General features: G+C 49.8%; 1 protein-coding gene across 1 annotated transcript in view; it reads left to right on the top strand.

Annotated features, from left to right (window-relative positions):
* sos2 (son of sevenless homolog 2 (Drosophila)) overlaps positions 1 to 18099 on the top strand; it is a 44603-nt gene that overhangs the window by 22292 nt on the left and 4212 nt on the right. Inside the window, exons 8-22 of the mRNA XM_030356824.1 lie at positions 1929 to 2027; positions 2926 to 3053; positions 5832 to 6493; positions 7315 to 7396; positions 8459 to 8581; positions 10060 to 10172; positions 10588 to 10810; positions 11645 to 11764; positions 12472 to 12634; positions 12974 to 13091; positions 13420 to 13592; positions 14269 to 14385; positions 16134 to 16395; positions 16887 to 16928; positions 17332 to 17435. Of these exons, the coding sequence (XP_030212684.1) occupies positions 1929 to 2027; positions 2926 to 3053; positions 5832 to 6493; positions 7315 to 7396; positions 8459 to 8581; positions 10060 to 10172; positions 10588 to 10810; positions 11645 to 11764; positions 12472 to 12634; positions 12974 to 13091; positions 13420 to 13592; positions 14269 to 14385; positions 16134 to 16395; positions 16887 to 16928; positions 17332 to 17435 (2529 nt within the window). The remainder of the gene's footprint in view (positions 1 to 1928; positions 2028 to 2925; positions 3054 to 5831; positions 6494 to 7314; positions 7397 to 8458; positions 8582 to 10059; positions 10173 to 10587; positions 10811 to 11644; positions 11765 to 12471; positions 12635 to 12973; positions 13092 to 13419; positions 13593 to 14268; positions 14386 to 16133; positions 16396 to 16886; positions 16929 to 17331; positions 17436 to 18099) is intronic.

Here is an 18099-nt window from a genome sequence, read left to right as displayed (position 1 = left end):
GGATCAGTGTGTGCACTGACAGACAGCCAGGGCGAGACCCACGATACATACATGCACCGTTTGGCTCGCTCACAGCGCAGGACCCGCGTTGTCTTCCGACACAAGCAAAGCAGAACCAGAGGATAAGTGTCTCCAAGCCAACGTGTAATCTGGGAAACCCTGAATAAATCAACCCATTATAATCCCACAGTGGATAGTCTTAGCGTTTTATAACCACGTTATACGCTACACACGCCTAGCATCTTTATTAGCATCTTCGTAGCATCTCGTTTGCTATGTAGTTGTGTTGAACGTCACGTAGAAACGACATGCTGGGAGGCTACCAAAGTAACGCCTTGCATAGCGTTTCTGTAGCATCCTAGCATGTTGTTTCTAGTTGGTGGATCTCCCTCCTCTGAGCCCCAATCCATGGGAACATGTATAACTGGAACTGCAGCAGCATTGATCAGAGCTCTGCGTAGATTCAGTGTAACACACATAGATTCAGGGTAAACGCACATAGATTCAGGGTAAACGCACAAAGATTCAGTGTAACACGCATAGATTAAGTGTAACGCATAGATTCAGGGTATCACGCATAGATTCAGGGTATCACGCATAGATTCAGGGTATCACGCATAGATTCAGGGTATCACGCATAGATTCAGGGTAACACGCATAGATTCAGGGTAACACACATAGATTCAGGGTAACACACATAGATTCAGGGTAACACACATAGATTCAGGGTAACACACATAGATTCAGGGTAACACACATAGATTCAGGGTAACACACATAGATTCAGGGGAACACACATAGACTCAGGGTAACACACATAGATTCAGGGTAACACACATAGATTCAGTGTAACACAGCCACCATGACTGCAGACAGGAAAGAGGTGGCAGCACATGGAATCGGGGGTGACGGTTTTTATAACCAAAAGCATGCAGGCCCACACAGACAGACACGCACATACAGGCACACACACAGACACACATTGATCCTTGCCTAAATTTAGATTTTTCTAAAACTGTTATTCTGCCCTAAAGCACCGAAAAAAACAGGACACTGCCATCAGCTCCTCCTCTCTCTCTCTCTCTCTCTTTCTTTCTTTCTTTCTTTCTTTCTTTCTTTCTTTCTTTCTTTCTTTCTTTCTTTCTTTCTTTCTTTCCTTCTTTCTTTCTTTCTCCCCCTCTCTTTCCTTCTGGCCATGATGGCTGCTCGCCCCTCCTGGCTGTCTGCAGACAACGGCCTGAGTACTACAGTATTGATTCTGACTCGTCTGTCAGGGAACATGGCATTCAAACGGATACTCTGTCAACCCCAGCCCCCCTCTGTGTCATCACGCACACCCGTCAAACCCCTCACTCTCCAGTTACCTTTGCTGCCCTACAAAACACGCACTAATGCACACATGTGTCCGAAAACATGCAGGCACACAGATGGTTATGCTCACACTGCAGCAATCATCTTTGAGTTTAGGTTTGTGTGCTTGCCTGTATTCATAGCTGTGTACTGTGCACACGCACTCGCACTAACACACACACACACACACACACACACACACACACACACACACACACACACACACACACACACACACACACACACACACACACACACACACACACACCCCTACCTTCACAATGGTGTCAGTTGTAATGTGGTTTCAGAATCACCTTTGTCTTCCGTCCTGTTAAAAACACATCCCCCTCAGCCGTCCTCGGGGCCATGATGTCACCACTGTGTGATGTCATCTGCACGACCTGTCATTAATATCCCCGCACAGCGATGTGTGTTTCTTTCTGTATTGTTATTGGCCTGTCAGATCAGTGACCGCATTGTCAGTTTGTTCCCCTGTTTTTGTGTCACACAGAGGCGGGACGATGGATAAGCTAAAGATATTTATAAGTAAAGCTTTAAGTGTGTGTGTGTGTGTGCAGTCTATTGCAGAAGGCTTCAAGGAGGCCGTCCAGTACGTTCTTCCCCAGCTCATGATGGTCCCAGTCTACCACTGTATGCACTACTTTGAACTGCTGCAGGTAAGGCACCTCACTCACACTCACTCACTCTCTCACACTCACTCACTCACCACAAGACATACTCACTATTATACAGTGTAGCAGTGAGTACGTATTGTGGTGAGGGAGTGAGTGTGAGTGAGTGAGTGTGAGAGAGTCAGTAGTGAGTGAGTGTAACTTACACTCACTACAGTACTGACTCTCTCGCACTCACTCACTCCCTCACCACAATATGTACTCACTGTTACACTCACTCACTCACCACAGTACTCACTCTCTCATACTCACTCACTCACTCTCGCACTCACACACTCACCATAGATCTCGCTCCACCACCCGTCTCACCCAACGTGTATGTAGTCATTACTTGCTACGATTACCTACCACTGACCGGCCACAGTCGGAGAGTCTGTCTCCATGGTAACGTGGCAGGAGGGTGGTGCCACGTTCGTCCACTTCCTGTTTGGTTCCAGGTTTGGCTGGGCCACCAGTGTCTTCAAACGACCTCAGCGTGTGTAAGACTAGAACCGAAAAACAACTGCAACACTGGGTTCAACCCACATTGCAACACAGCCACATTCAAGTTCTGCATTCCCCACTGCCGGGAGACAGAGTTTATTTATCCAGCATTTTGTTATGATTGCAGTCTCAAAGAATAGTCTAGTGGTTAAGGAGTTGGAATCCAAGCCCGACGGTTCTGGGCTCGGATCCCAGTGTCCCAAGTCTACCTGTAGGCCTCCCCGAGCAATCAATGTAGCAGCAAAGAATAGTGCCCCTCTTTTGATGAGAGCATGTGCTAAACAACTCAAAAGTAAACTATGAAAATTAAAAAATTAAAAATAGTTTCAGTTTTTAAATGAAATCAATCCACCAATCAAAGTGGCCCCGTTCTCCTCCTCCCCCTCCTCGGTTTCCACAGCAACTGCAGGAGCACAGCGAGGACCAGGACGACCGGGAGTGTCTGAAGCAGGCCATCACCGCCCTGCTGAACCTGCAGTGCAGCGTGGAGCGCATCTACACCAAGCACCAACCGCGCCGCAAGCCAGGGTCAGCCAGAGTCACCGTCAAACACAGTCGCACGCACACAGTCGCACGCACACAGTCACACACACACAGTCACACACACACACACAGTCAAACACACACAGTCACACACACACGCACAGTCAAACACACACAGTCACACACACACACGCACACAGTCACACAAACACAGTCACACACACACACACACAGTCACACAAACACAGTCACACACACACACACACAGTCAAACACACACAGTCACACACACACACACACACAGTCAAACACACACAGTCACACACACACGCGCACAGTCACACAAACACAGTCACACAAACACAGTCACACACACTGACACACACACACACAGTCGCACGCACACAGTCACACACACACACACAGTCAAACACACACAGTCACACACACACACGCACACAGTCACACAAACACAGTCACACAAACACAGTCACACACACTGACACACACACACACACAGTTAAACACTCACATTCTCACCGACACGTACACAATCACACACACACACACACACGTACACGTACACACACACACACACCGAGGCACACGCACGCACGCACACGCACAAACCGAGGCGCATGTAAACCAGTGTGGGCACGCAGGCAAACATTCAAGCATGGCAGCCGCAACGCGCACGCACAGACCAACGCACACATGCATGCAGAGACACAGCCACGCATGCATGCAGACACGCGCTCATGCATGCACACACACACACACAGACACAGAGAGATGTATGTAGTCACACGCACGCACACACACGTGCACACAGACACACCACAAATAATTCCCAGTCTAGTCTGTGCGGCTGGTCGTGGCGGCCCGCTGCTGGTGACTTCACCAGCGTAATCACGATGGGAAGGAGCCGGCCTGAGCTGGAATGTCTCGCTTTTACTGCCGTCTGTCTCTTGGAGTGTGTCTGGATGTTGGGAACCGTTTCCATGCCTAGCCGCTGTGTTGCCAGTCGGGCTACAATGAGCAGGCGATTCATCGATTGGTCAGCCGACAAACTCAATCTATTCAAATTTTGATAATTGTTTTATATTTATTATTTGCTGCTTCATTTTGCATTTAAGTTCAATTATGGGTTTCATGGATCAATATTAAAGGAATAGTTTAGTTTTCCTTGGCCGGTTGTCATGTCAAGCAAGCACAGTTTAACTTGTGAGTGTTTTCTACTATTTATGAACTTTAATAGACTAAATAATTATCGAATCAATCTATAAAATATCTGCAGATTATTCGACTACAAACAAATAAAGACAAATAAAGGTTGGATGAATGGACTATATAAATAATGGTTAGATTAATAAAATATGTAAATAGGTTAGATTAAAGGCATATTGTACGGGATCCAGTAATATGCCCTTTTTAATATGTTGTTGAAATTGTTTTTTACATCCTGACAGCAATAAATAACTTATGGGCAATGAAAAAGAAGCGAAAAAAAAAACGAATTCTGTATCTGCTATAAACCTGTTAAAATGCTTACCAATCTGAGACACTGTGCCCGGATCTAAAGAACCAATCACAAGCCTGCGCGTTCTCTCCCCTCTGTGTACGAGCCTGAGCCGGCCTGAGCGCGTTCACGGAGGGCAAAGAAAGCGTTGTTGTCATAGTAGTTCATGACAGTGGACTAGACCTAGTGAGCCTACAACGTTTACACAATGGAAGAGAAACAACTGAAGTTACCACTGCCACCGTTACTTGCCCCGGTTCATCCTTTTAAAAAGGCAAGAAAAAGAAAGACAGAAACTGAAAAGGCAGCAACAAAAAAGAAGTTGGAGACTGCTCGAGGAAAAACGAGAATAAATATTGGATTAGCTTTTCAGCGATGGCGACAGCTGAGGGAGTTGAATGGCCTGAAAAGTGACTCAATGGTTGCCGTTGAAGTAAGCCGTAAGCAGCAGCAGCGCTCGTGCACGGCTCTGTGTCGAGGGGTGGGGGCAGGGAGTCCTGAAGGGTGGGGGAGGAGTTAAACGGAACTCCGCAGAGAAGCTAATTTCAAATCATGCTAGCTCTCACATCGTACAGTATAGCTTTAAGTCTATATAAATAATCGTTAGATTAATAGAAGATATCAAATAATCATTAGATTAATAGACTATAAATAATCGTTAGACTATTGGCTATATAAATAATCTTCCGATTTATAGACTACGGTATATAAATAATGATTCAATTATTATCGAGAAAATAAGCCCCGACAGGGCGAACAGGACACCGACGCGCAGCAGAGTTGTCTTGCTTCGCCATGAAGGGGCTTATTTTACGATAATGACCGGCAAAGTTCTATACATTATCCCGCTTATTACACGGCTACTTGCCAAAACGAAACAATTTATTTACAATGTATTTGTTACCAGCATTCATAGTGTTGATCAGCAGAGAAATAGTCCCCCCAAGACGTTGACGTCGTCGCTTAGCAACCGACAGCGCTTGGGTTGATACATATCCCACTTATTACTTTGACAAGTTACCGGACTACGTGCGGAGTGTTACCAAAGGCAAAAAGTCATTTTGTTTACCTTGACAGCGGTCATTATTCATCCGTTGCCAATGAATTATCCAAAAATAATTGACCGCCGGAAGTTGTGAAGTGCCCATGCAAGTGAACGGAACGTTGAAAAGACCCGTGTAATAAACTATAATAATAACGGGTAGTTGAACAGACCATGCTGATGTCGTTCCCTGCAACCCTAGGCTGCGTTTGGTGGTTGAACTGACCCCCCTTGTGCCCCCCCCCCCGCCGCCCCCCCACAGGGAGCCCATGTACCGCCTGTACAGCCGGCAGGTGCGCAGCAAGCAGCTGGCCATCAAGCGCATGAACGAGATCCAGAAGAGCATCGACGGCTGGGAGGGCAAGGACATCGGCCAGTGCTGCAGCGAGTTCATCCTGGAGGGCCCGCTGCTGCGCGCCGGCGCCAAGCACGAGCGCCACAACTTCCTGTTCGACGGGCTGATGATCAGCTGCAAGGCCAACCAGAGCTCGCGGCTGCCCGGCTCGGGCAGCGGCGCCGAGTACCGCCTGAAGGAGAAGTTCGTGCTGCGCAAGATCCGCATCGCCGACCGCGACGGCGACGCGGCCTCGGAGCTGCGGCACGCCTTCGAGCTGGTGGGCAAGGACGAGAACATCGCCGTGTTCTGCGCGCGCACGGCGGAGGAGAAGGCGGCGTGGATGGCGGCGCTGGTCACGCTGCAGTACCGCTCCACGCTGGACCGCATGCTGGACTCGGTGCTGCAGCACGAGGAGCAGGCGCAGCCGCTGCGGCTGCCGGCGCCCGAGGTGTACCGCTTCGCCGTGCAGGACTCGGAGGAGAACATCGTGTTCGAGGACCGCGTGCAGAGCAAGACGGGCATCCCCATCATCAAGGGGGGCACGGTGGTCAAGCTCATCGAGAGGCTCACCTACCACATGTACGCCGGTGAGTGCTCCACGCCTGTTTCCTGGCTGGACGGGCACGGCTGCTTACGCCCCGTAGAGGGGGGTCTCACCTGTCACAGGTACCCTAGTGAGCGGACTACTGCTAAGGACAGACCTCTTTCTGTATGTTTGTGTTCTCGTGAGTACTAGCTCCCCAGAACACCTCACCTCGCCTGTCTGCATAATATATACTGTCCAGGGAAGAGGGGTACCACAAGCTGTATACGTATGACACTTATGCCGCGTTTCCACTGCAGGGCGCGGTACGGTTCGGTTCGCCTCAGTCCGGTAGGGAGGGCGGCGGTATAGCCCAGCTCAGTTCCGAGGTCGCGTTTCCGTCCGCCGACGGTACCCTTTGTGGTAGGCCGGATGTCAATCGCCGCGGCAGCTACGTAAACATTGTAAACAACGTCTTCCTCCCCAAGAATGCAGAAGAACGTCTCCACCTCCTTGTTTGCCCAAGCCAGCGTTTTACGCGACATGTTCGTTGTAAAGAATAATACCGGAAATGACGGTTCTGTCGACCAATCAACGGAGGGGGTGCGTAGCTCGAATTTTCCGGCACCCTTTCAGGCGTCTCGGTACCCCAACGGAGGAGTACTGAAGACGAGGGCACAACGAGTACGGCTCAGTCCGGGTCACGCCCACTTTTGGCGGTGGAAACGCAATCCGTACCGCACCTTTGCGAACCGAACCGCACCCTGCAGTGGAAACGCGCCATTAGTCCTACCCCAGTCAGTGTGTGTTACCTGGGGAGCGCGGTATTCTGTCCCCGCCGCTCAGGGCCCGGTGCTGAAGGTCTTTCTTCTGATCTCTCTCCAGACCCCAACTTCGTGCGGACCTTCCTCACCACGTACCGCTCCTTCTGCAAGCCCCAGGAGCTGCTGTCGCTGCTCATCGACAGGTACCCTCTGGAGCTCCTCCCCCTCGCCTGGCTCCTCCCCTCTGCATGTTCCACTCTGTATATGAATGTGTACCATTAGGGGGTATCTGAGCGTGTGTGTATGAAGGTACGCTATTAGTGTGTATGTGTTGTGTATATGAACGTGTGTATATTATGGTATACCATTAGTGTGTATGTATGTATCCCATTAGTGTGTATGTGTTGTGTATATGAACGTGTGTATATTATGGTATACCATTAGTGTGTATGAATGCATCCCATTAGTGTGTATGTGTTGTGTATATGAACGTGTGTATATTATGGTATACCATTAGTGTGTATGAATGCATCCCATTAGTGTGTATGTGTTGTGTATATGAACGTGTGTATATTATGGTATACCATTAGTGTGTATGAATATATACCATTAGTGTTTATTTGTTGTGTATGTGAACGTGTGTATATTATGGTATACCATTAGTGTGTATGTGAATGTATGAATGTATCCCATTAGTGTGTATGTGTTGTGTATATGAACGTGTGTATATTATGGTATACCATTAGTGTGAATGTATGGATGAATATGTACCATTAGTGTTTATTTGTTGTGTATATGAACGTGTGTATATTATGGTATACCATTAGTGTGTATGTGTGTATGAATGTATCCCATTAGTAATAATAATAATAATAATACATTTAATTTAGAGGCGCCTTTCAAGACACCCAAGGTCACCTTACAGAGCATATAGTCATCATACATTTTTTAAAAAGCAAGACATTGTGGAAAAAAAAAATAATAAAATAAAATAGTGTGTATGTGTTGTGTATATGAACGTGTATATATTATGGTATACCATTAGTGTGTATGTGAATGTATGAATGTATCCCATTAGTGTGTATATGAACGTGTGTATATTATGGTATACCATTAGTGTGAATGTATGGATGAATATATACCATTAGTGTTTATTTGTTGTGTATGTGAACGCGTGTATATTATGGTATACCATTAGTGTGAATGTATGTATGAATGTATCCCATTAGTGTTTATGTGTTGTGTATCTGAACGTCTCTGGTCAGGATCGACATCCCAGAGCCGGAGCCCACGGAGGCGGATCGCCAGGCGCTGTGGAACGGGGATCAGCCAATGGCAGCAGAGCTCCAGAGGTTCCGGAAGGAGTATGTGCAGCCAGTCCAACTCAGGTACCACCACCGGACCAGACCGTATCAGGAACAGATCAGACTGGATCAGACCGGATCAGACCGGATCACATTAGACCAGACCGGATCAGGACCAGATCAGACCGGATCACATTAGATCAGACTGGTTCACATTAGATCAGACCGGATCAGACCGGATAACATTAGACCAGACCGGATCAGGACCAGATCAGACCGGATCACATTAAATCAGACTGGATCAGACTGGTTCACAATAGATCAGACCGGATCAAATTAGACCAGACCAGATCAGGAAAAACCGGGTTCAAGAAATTAGACTGGTTCAGGAAAAGAGTCGATTAGACCAGATGATATCTCATTATACAACACTTGATTAGAACAGAATTAGAATAAGGACCATTAGAAAGTACAATCCCATCAGTGTTCTTAAGTAGCGTTTCTATCAAGTCCTTCAGCAGGCTCTTCTACCCAGAGTCCTTCATGGTGATCCCTGTGGTTTGTTATCAGACGGTGATTTGACATCAGGTGTTTGATTAGCCACCTGCTAAAGGGTGATCCGACGGTTTGAGGGGCGGACGGAGACTGACACAGCGTTCCTCCCCAAGCGCCAGCTCAGCATGTTCTCCAGGGTTAGGAACAGTCACACCAGGACTCTCCGCGTCAGTATTTAGTCAGTCGAATAGGCTGATCCTCTCCCCACATGTTCCTCCACGTTCTGAAACTCGAGAACCTGGCGGTGACCTGTGGGTCACCGGTAGTCCAGGCGGTGGCTAGCGTTCCTGATGAACACATTCAGGTCATAATTCCCCGCGGCTTAGAGTCACAAGTGAATAACAAGCTTGATTACATTTGAATGCACATTTTGTTTTTAAAACGCAAACATTTCATACACACGCATAGCCCAGCACTCATGACGGGGTCCTGTACGTTTTAGATGCAGCAACGTAATGTGTGATGGAAAATGCAGGCTTAGTTTTTAGAGGGCAATAAAGTTTTCTTTTAACATTTATCTAGCTAGTGTGGCCTTCAGCTTTTGTCCTTCTTGTTGCTCCCAAAGAACAAACAAGGTCTGCGGAGGGTCTTGTAGAGGACTTCTCATCGCAGGGAGTATGTTGCAGGGTCACCATGAAGTCTTAAGGTCCAAGCAGTGTGTTGTCAGTGTTTAAAGATGGACTCTCTTTGTTGGGGTCCCCAATAGTTTGTCAGATCCAAGAAACATGTGGTTTAAAGATGGTCTCTCTATGCCAGGTCCTCAATAGTTCTTAAGATCCAAACAGTGTTTTTACAGTGTTTAAAGATGGACTCTTTGTTGGGTCCCCAATAGTTCTTAAGATCCAAACAGTATGTTTACAGTGTTTAGAGATGGACTCTTTGTTGGGTCCCCAATAGTTCTTAAGATCCAAACAGTGTGTTCTCGGTCCCCAGAAGCTGTTGCGGTCCAGCGGGTGTGTTGTGTTGCTTGTGTGTCCTTTAATGACGGCGTCTCCATCTCTCTGCAGGGTGCTCAATGTGTTCCGTCAGTGGGTGGAGCACCACTTCTACGACTTTGAGAACGACCTGGAGCTGAGGAGCCGACTAGAGGAATACATCACCAGCAAAATACAACTGAGAGGTCAGCTCCGTTCACGCTCTTAAAACCACACTACCCGAGTGCCCGCGAGCAAAGCATACACACCAAACTACCAGATCAGATATTATGGAAAAGTGAACCTATCTCACAGTTTTCTTCACTTATGAAACTAATGAATTTGTCTTTAATTTAGAAAACATGATACTTCACAAATGGGATTATTCATTCTGAAGGCTACTCTAGTGGTCAAAGATGACTATTTCCCGTCGTTAGTCATTTAGCAGACGACTTAATCCGAGGCAACGTGTCATGACCATCAGCTAGGGGGAGGGGCCAGGGGGCGTCCTGCTCAGGGCGGGAAACGTATAGGACACCACAGGGGAACCGAACCCAGAACCTTTACGACTGGGGCCGTAACCACCAGACTAACCTCTCGTCCCCTCCCCCCCCCCCCCAGGCAAGTCGATGAGGAAGTGGGTGGAGTCCATCAACAAGATCATCAAGAGGAAGCTGCAGACGCAGGCCAATGGCGTCAGCCACAGCATCACCTTCGAGAGCCCGCCCCCGCCCATCGAGTGGCACATCAGCCGGGCGGGGCAGCTGGACACCTTCGACCTCATGACCCTTCACCCCATCGAGATCGCCCGCCAGCTCACCCTGCTGGAGTCAGAGCTGTACAGGTGAGAGGGCTGCAGGACACACCAGGGTCAGGGGTCAGGGGTCGGGACGCCTGGGTCAGGGGTCGGGACGCCTGGGTCAGGGGTCAGGGGTCGGGACACCTGGGTCAGGGGTCAGGGGTCTGGACGCCTGGGTCAGGGGTCGGGACACCTGGGTCAGGGGTCGGGACGCCTGGGTCAGGGGTCAGGGGTCGGGACGCCTGGGTCAGGGGTCAGGGGTCGGGACGCCTGGGTCAGGGGTCGGGAAGGCTTGGCCAGGTGTATATTATAAATGTGTAGGTGTATTTATTGATCTACTCCATTCCACAGAGTCATATAGAAGATGGTAATGACTACTACCTAAGAGAAACAGGATTATAGATGGAAGATGAGATTATAAATTTAACATCACTAGCCGGGATATAGCCAGGTTATTCTAAATGTCTAAATTGGGTTTTAAGGTAATAAAGAATACTATTTATTCAGAAATATATTGTAAATTGCCTCCTCCTCTTGCTCCTTCCTCTTCCTCTTCCTCCTCCTCCTCCCCCTCCTCCTCCTGCTGCTGCTCCTCCTGCTGCTGCTCCTTCCTCCTCCTCCTCTTCCTCCTCCTCTTCCTGCTCCTGCTCTTCCTCCTCCTGCCGCTCCTCCTGCTCCTTCCTCTTCCTGCTCCTCCTCCTCCACCCCCACCTTCACCTCCACCTCATCCTCATCCTCCTCCTCTTCCTCCTACACTTCCTGCTCTTCCTCCTCCTGCTGCTCCTTCCTCTTCCTGCTCCTCCACCTCCACCTCCACCTCCACCTCCACCTCCACCTCATCCTCATCCTCCTCCTCTTTCTCCTCTTCCTCCTCCCCAGGGCGGTGAGGCCCTCAGAGCTGGTGGGCAGCGTGTGGACCAAGGAGGACAAGGAGAAGAACTCCCCCAACCTGCTCCGCATGATCCGCCACACCACCAACCTCACGCTGTGGTTCGAGAAGTGAGTCCCCGCTGCTCCCAGACCCCCTCTGGGTCCCAGAGTGATGGTACAGTCTAGATCCCCTCTGGTCCCAGGGTGATCTCTGGCCCCCATGGTACAGTCCATGGTAGTCTAACCTAACAAATGGTAGCAGAACAAGCAACAGTTTAAGTAGGAAGATGCTTCGCCAACACTAAGATAGTCTAACCCCTCTCATGCATATTAGTGTTCCTATTGTTTATATTTAATATGTATTAGTGCTTTCAAGCGATTAAAATATTCAATCGCGATTAATCACATTAAGTTCATAGTTAACTCGCGATTAATCGCCATAAATCACACTTTTTTTCTATTCTAAATATCCCTTAATTTCGTGCTGCTAGCCTTTTAGTGCGATCTGAGAGTGTTGAGAAGGACAGTAATAAAATATGTTTGGCAAGATGGATAGAAGAAGAGAGACCCGTAGTGAATTCAACCCGGTTCACTTGACATCGGGTAGGTGCATGACAGTGGTAGGCCTACCGTAAAACTTCAATAGCCCAGGCTTTTATTTGTTTCAATCACTGAACTTTGAAAAAAATATAACGCCGTTAAAATTGGTTTGCGTTAACGCTGTTAATAACTCGTTAAACTGACCGCACTAATATATAAACCAATATATATATATATAATATTTAGTTCTGAGCTGTATCAAAAAGGTTTACTTTTTTGTGTGTGTGTGTGTGCAGGTGCATCGTGGAGGCGGAGAACCTGGACGAGCGCGTGGCGGTGTTCACGCGGGTCATCGAGGTGCTGCAGGTCTTCCAGGAGCTCAACAACTTCAACGGCGTCCTGGAGGTGGTCAGCGCCATCAACTCTGTCCCCGTGTACCGCCTGGACCACACCTTCGAGGTGAACACGCAGAGAGCACGCACACAGAGAACACACACACAGAGCACACACAACGCATACACACAGAGAACGAACTCACACAGAGAGCACGAACGCACACACAGAACGCATACACACAACCGCACACTGATATCATACACATACAGAACGCACTGACTCGCGCAACACACACACACAGAACACACTTGAAGACGGAGAACACACACGCACAGAGATCACACACAGAACACACAAACACACACAGAAACACAAACACACAAACACAGGAACATACACGCAGGAACACACACTCCTGAGGGATGGGTTCAGGGTTCCTGACGGCGGTGTGCTGCGTTGCAGGCGGTCCCGGAGAGGAAGAAGAAGATCCTGGAGGAGGCGGTGGAGCTGAGCCAGGACCACTTCAAGAAGTACCTGGCCAAGCTCAAGTCCATCAACCCGCCATGCGTGCCTTTCTTTGGTAAGAACCGCCAGGCCGGATCAGACCAGGAGGTTCCACCTCCCCAGAGCAGGAGGTTCTACCTCACCTGATGTTCTCCTGCAGTGACTCGCACTCTTCACTGGATATTTAAACTGACCTTGCCTCCCTCTCTTCTTCTCCCTCCTACTCCTCTTGCTCCTCCTCCTCCCTCTCCTCCTCCTCCTCCCCCTCCTCCTCCTCCTCCCCCTCCTCCTCCTCCTCCTCCTCCCTCCCCTCATCCTCCTCCCTCTCCTCCTCCTCCCCCTCCTCTTGCTCCTCCTCCTCCTGCCCCTCCTCCTGCCCCTCCTCCCGTTGTCACGGCGACCAGGTATTTACCTGACCAACATCCTGAAGACGGAGGAGGGCAACCCGGACCACCTCAAGCGCCACGGCAAGGAGCTCATCAACTTCAGCAAGCGGCGGAAAGTGGCGGAGATCACCGGGGAGATCCAGCAGTACCAGAACCAGCCCTACTGCCTGAAGCAGGAGCACGACGTCCGGGTACGACCCCCCCCCCCCTCTGTCCCCGGGCGTACGGACCGGCTTTGTGTCATGGTGCTCCGTCGTTTGGCTGCACGGCAATCTTTTCGTTTGTTGCTTTATCGATTATCGTCGCTGTGATTCAATTTGAATTTTTCTGCATTTAGCGACATTATTTATCTCAACGATTTATATTTTTAAATTAAGCAGATGCTTTAATCTGTTAATTAATAATAAAAAAGGATTTAGTCATTAGGCAGGTGCAGGACTTTGCGTTCATTCAGGAATCTAAAATGCTAAATCCTTGTCCGTACCCTTGATTCCTGTTGTCCATAGCAGAGGATCTTCCGGTTCGGACTAGAGCATTGCGTCTAAAATGGAGGCCTGACCATAGTCTGGTTATGGCCTTAAAGGCATGACGCTACACTTCTACAGCGGTTTCTTCTCCTATACTATTCAGCCCTAACACTAAGGGGCCCTAACCCTACCCCATTGAGGAGTAGGTAGGGGCCAGGCATCTTGCTCAACGATGTCCACAGGATGTTCTGTGTAGCTTGTGCCCGTACCTTAAATACTCTTTTTAAACCGTGCCTTTATAAAAAAAAAATAGGAAGGGAGATAAAGAGACGAGTGCAGTGGATTTTTCACTCTCCTGGACCGGACACTAACCTGTTGCGGTCTCTCCCTCTCTCCCCAGAGGTTCTTTGAGAACCTGAACCCCATGGGCAACATGAGTGAGAAGGACTTCTACGACTACCTTTTCAACAAGTCCCAGGAGATCGAGCCCCGGAACTGCAGGCAGCCTCCTCGCTTTGTAAGCCGCTCCGCCGGATCCCCTCCCTGGCTTTGTGTCTCACCGGTCATGGGCCTCCGTCATTTCTGGACAGGAGCTCCCTCCTATTCCCAGATAAAGGCTATGGGGAAATCAGAGTGGATGCCAAATGACCACGCTGAACATCTGGGCGGCTCCGCTTTCCCATGAAAATAGTCAAACGTTTCAGAAGAATCTGAAAGCGGTCATATTCAGGGAATTGACCGATTGAACCACCCTACCCTCTCTCCTTCACTTCTCCTCTCTCTGTCCATGAGGACACAACATGACCATACCACGAACCACACTAATTAACGGTGGTTCTGGTTAGGGTTGTACCTCTTGCAGGGCTCCAGACTAACTTTTTCCTTGGGTGCACTGGTGCGCCTACATTTTTGATTTGGGTGCACCAGCACGTATTTATGGTGCACCCAAGTTTTGAGTTGTTGACGGGGGGGGGGGGGGGGGTTTAGGGGGGGGGGGCGTTGGACCGGGCCTGCCTTGCGCTGAGTTGTTGACGGGGGGCAACCGGGCAACTGCACCGGTTGCACCGTCGATATTTACGCCATTGATTAATAATATTTTGACCATTAAATAAATGCCTTAAATAAATGCCGAATCTGTATCTCTCATAAAGAATATCGTCAGACAATGCCAATGGATCGGTTCTGTCCCGAAAAACCCTCTGTCTCCGGAGAGACGCCTGTACGATAAGTGCGCCGTGGTCCATGGGAACACCCACAAATGGTGACGCCATTATCGGAGGAGGGGCTAAGAAGCTGCGCACGCCGATATAAGTAGCCGATCTCCGGGTAGATTCGCTGAAAAGCTGCTCCCGACCAGGTTTGGTTGCGAGCGTAAGTCACCAATGGTGATACAGCGACGCTTAAAGAGATCGACTTTCATGGTACAGCTAACCCAGGCTTTCAGCTCAACATACCTCGCTAACCCTATAATCGAGCTTCGTAGTACAGGCCCCTGGATTGGGCTTCGCGGGTTTGTTTACCGGCGTTGCTATTGTTACCGGTCTTGCGTGTTCCAATGGTTTATTAGGTATCTAATGCATCGCTGTCTAATCAATACTTCATTCACTGCCTCTTCCGTGGTTATTACAATATTATGAATAGACTGCTCTGTAAAAAAATAAAATAATGATAATTATACCAGATATATTTTCAGTCGCACCGGTGCGCCCAAATAAAATATTTGGTCGCACTACCCCGAATTCTAGGCGCATGTGCGCCCAAATTAGGCGCACTCTGGAGCCCTCGCAGGAATGTCCGATATTGGTATCGGAACAACTCTTCCTAGAGGTCCTCTTGGAAGAGTTGTTCCGATACCAATATCGGACATTCCTGCGAGTACGCAGGTCTATGCGCCGATCCGATACACGTGACTAGCCAATTCACTACACAGGCAGAGAACATCACAAACACATGCGGTGTTATGCTGCGTTCGTTTTAGGTATAAACGCGTCATTTCCGACCTACCTACGTCGGAAAAACATGGATGCATAGACACTTGAATGAAAATGATCTAGGTCTGGAAAAAAAAGGTTTTTTCGACAGTAAGTGAGCCGACTCTACATTGCTGTCATCATAAGATCGGTTTTCTTTTGGCCAAGAATTTTCATTTCGTTGCATTCCTAATTCCTTCAGCCTTCCGTCTCATCTCCCTCCCCCCTCCCCCCTCCCTCCCTCCCTCTTCTCCCTTCCATCCCTCCCTCCCTCCCTCCCTCCTCCCCCCCGCAGCCCAGGAAGACCCTGTACACCCTCAAGTCCCCGGGGATCCGGCCCGTCCGCACCTCCACATCGGGCACCCTGAAGGGACACCCCGTGGCCTTGGAGCGCGAGCCCCCCCACAAGATCACCTTCCGCAGCATCGCCGAGACGGAGCTGGAGACGCCCGCCTCCGCCTCGGTGCCCACCTCCCCCAACACGCCCACGCCGCCGCAGTCCGCCTCCTCCGACCTCAGCTCCGTCTTCACCGAGCCCGACCTCGGCAGCTCCTACGGTGGGTGGTCCCCGACCTCTGACCCCGGAACCTCCGGCCCCTGACCTCGGACTCCTGAACCGCCGACGCTTGACCTCCGACCGCTTGACCTCTGTCCCCTTAACCTCTGACCCCTTAACCTCTGACCCCTTAACCTCCGACACCTGACCTTCCGACCATTGACCTCTGTCCACTGACCTCGGCCACTGACCGCCGACCTTTGACCTCCGACCTTTGACCTCATTACATCCGAGCCATAACACGAAGAAAAATAAGAAATGACCTAACCTTATTTCATTTAGCTAAGAAATTATGTATTCATTTTATTTTAATAGTAATTGTATTTCAAGTAATTACAATAGTAATTATATATTTTATTAATTTGATATTGGTCAAATATTGATGATTTAATAATTAGATATGAATATTTCTGTATCAGTTTGCAGCGTCAGGGCAGCCTGGCTGGCAGTTCCTCCTCTAAAGCCTCTCTCTGTGTCTGTTGACTCCTACAGGAGGTAACTCCATATTCGCCCCCGTCATCCTGCCTCCTTCAAGTGAGTACCACCCGTATATGTGGCCGGGGTCTGGGGGGGACACGCATCTAGGGGTCATAGTCGGCTGACACATCTAGGGGTCACAGTGGGGTGTCACATCTAGGGGTCACAGTCGGCTGACACATCTAGGGGTCACAGTCAGGGGGACACTTCTAGGGGTGACCCTCAGGATGTCCCAGTGGGGAGTCACATCTCGGGGTCCCAGTGGGGGGTCTCATCAGGCCGTCCCAGTGGGGGGTCTCATCAGGCCGTCCCAGTGGGGGGTCTCATCAGGCCGTCCCAGTGGGGGGTCTCATCAGGCCGTCCCAGTGGGGGGTCTCATCAGGCCGTCCCAGTGGGGGGTCTCATCAGGCCGTCCCAGTGGGGGGTCTCATCTTGGGGTGTTTGTGTTTCTCCGCTGCAGAGTTCCACTCGGCGTCCTGCGGCAGCCTGCACCACCTGGGGGAGGAGCCTCTTAAGCCCCCGCCCCTCCCCCCCCGCAGGAAGGACGCCATGTCCGAGGCCAAGGTGAGGCCCCGCCCCGCTCCTACCCATGATCCTCTGCTGCGCTGCCTGCGCTTGCTGCCGATGGAACCTTCTCCTCTCTCCTCCTCTCTCCTCCTCTCCCCTCCTCTCTCCTCCTCTCTCCTCTCTGCTCCTCCTCTCCTCCTCTCTCCTCTCTCCTCCTCTCTCCTCTCTGCTCCTCTCTCCTCCTCTCTCCTCCTCTCTCTTCTCTCCTCCTCTCTCCTCTCTCCTCCTCTCTCCTCTTTTCCCTTCTCTCCTCCTCTCCTCCTCCTCTCTCTACTCTCCTCCTCTCCTCTGTTCTCTTCTCCCCTCCCCTCTCCTCCTCTCTCTACTCTCCTCCCCTCTCTACTCTCCTCCTCTCTCCTCTGTTCTCTTCTCCCCTCCTCTCTCCTCCCCTCTCCTCTCTCTCCTCCTCTCTCTGTTCTGTGTCTCGACACATTGTTTATTTTGACACGTGTGTGTCAGATCGGGGCAGCTCTTAGCTTCATTAAGCGTCTTTCAGTCAAACTTGTAGTAAACGCCTGTTTTCATGAAAATGTAAATATTGTTAATGGGACAACTTTAACTCATTACTGTGTGTGTGTGTGTGTGTGTGTGTGTGTGTGTGTGTGTGTGTGTGTGTGTGTGTGTGTGTGTGTGTGTGTGTGTGTGTGTGTGTGTGTGTGTG

Source organism: Gadus morhua, chromosome 5 (assembly GCF_902167405.1).
Source record: "Gadus morhua chromosome 5, gadMor3.0, whole genome shotgun sequence".
NCBI classification, from domain to species: domain Eukaryota; kingdom Metazoa; phylum Chordata; class Actinopteri; order Gadiformes; family Gadidae; genus Gadus; species Gadus morhua.
The sequence above is the reverse complement of the archived record's forward strand: the minus strand, read 5'-3'. Positions and strand labels throughout refer to the sequence as shown.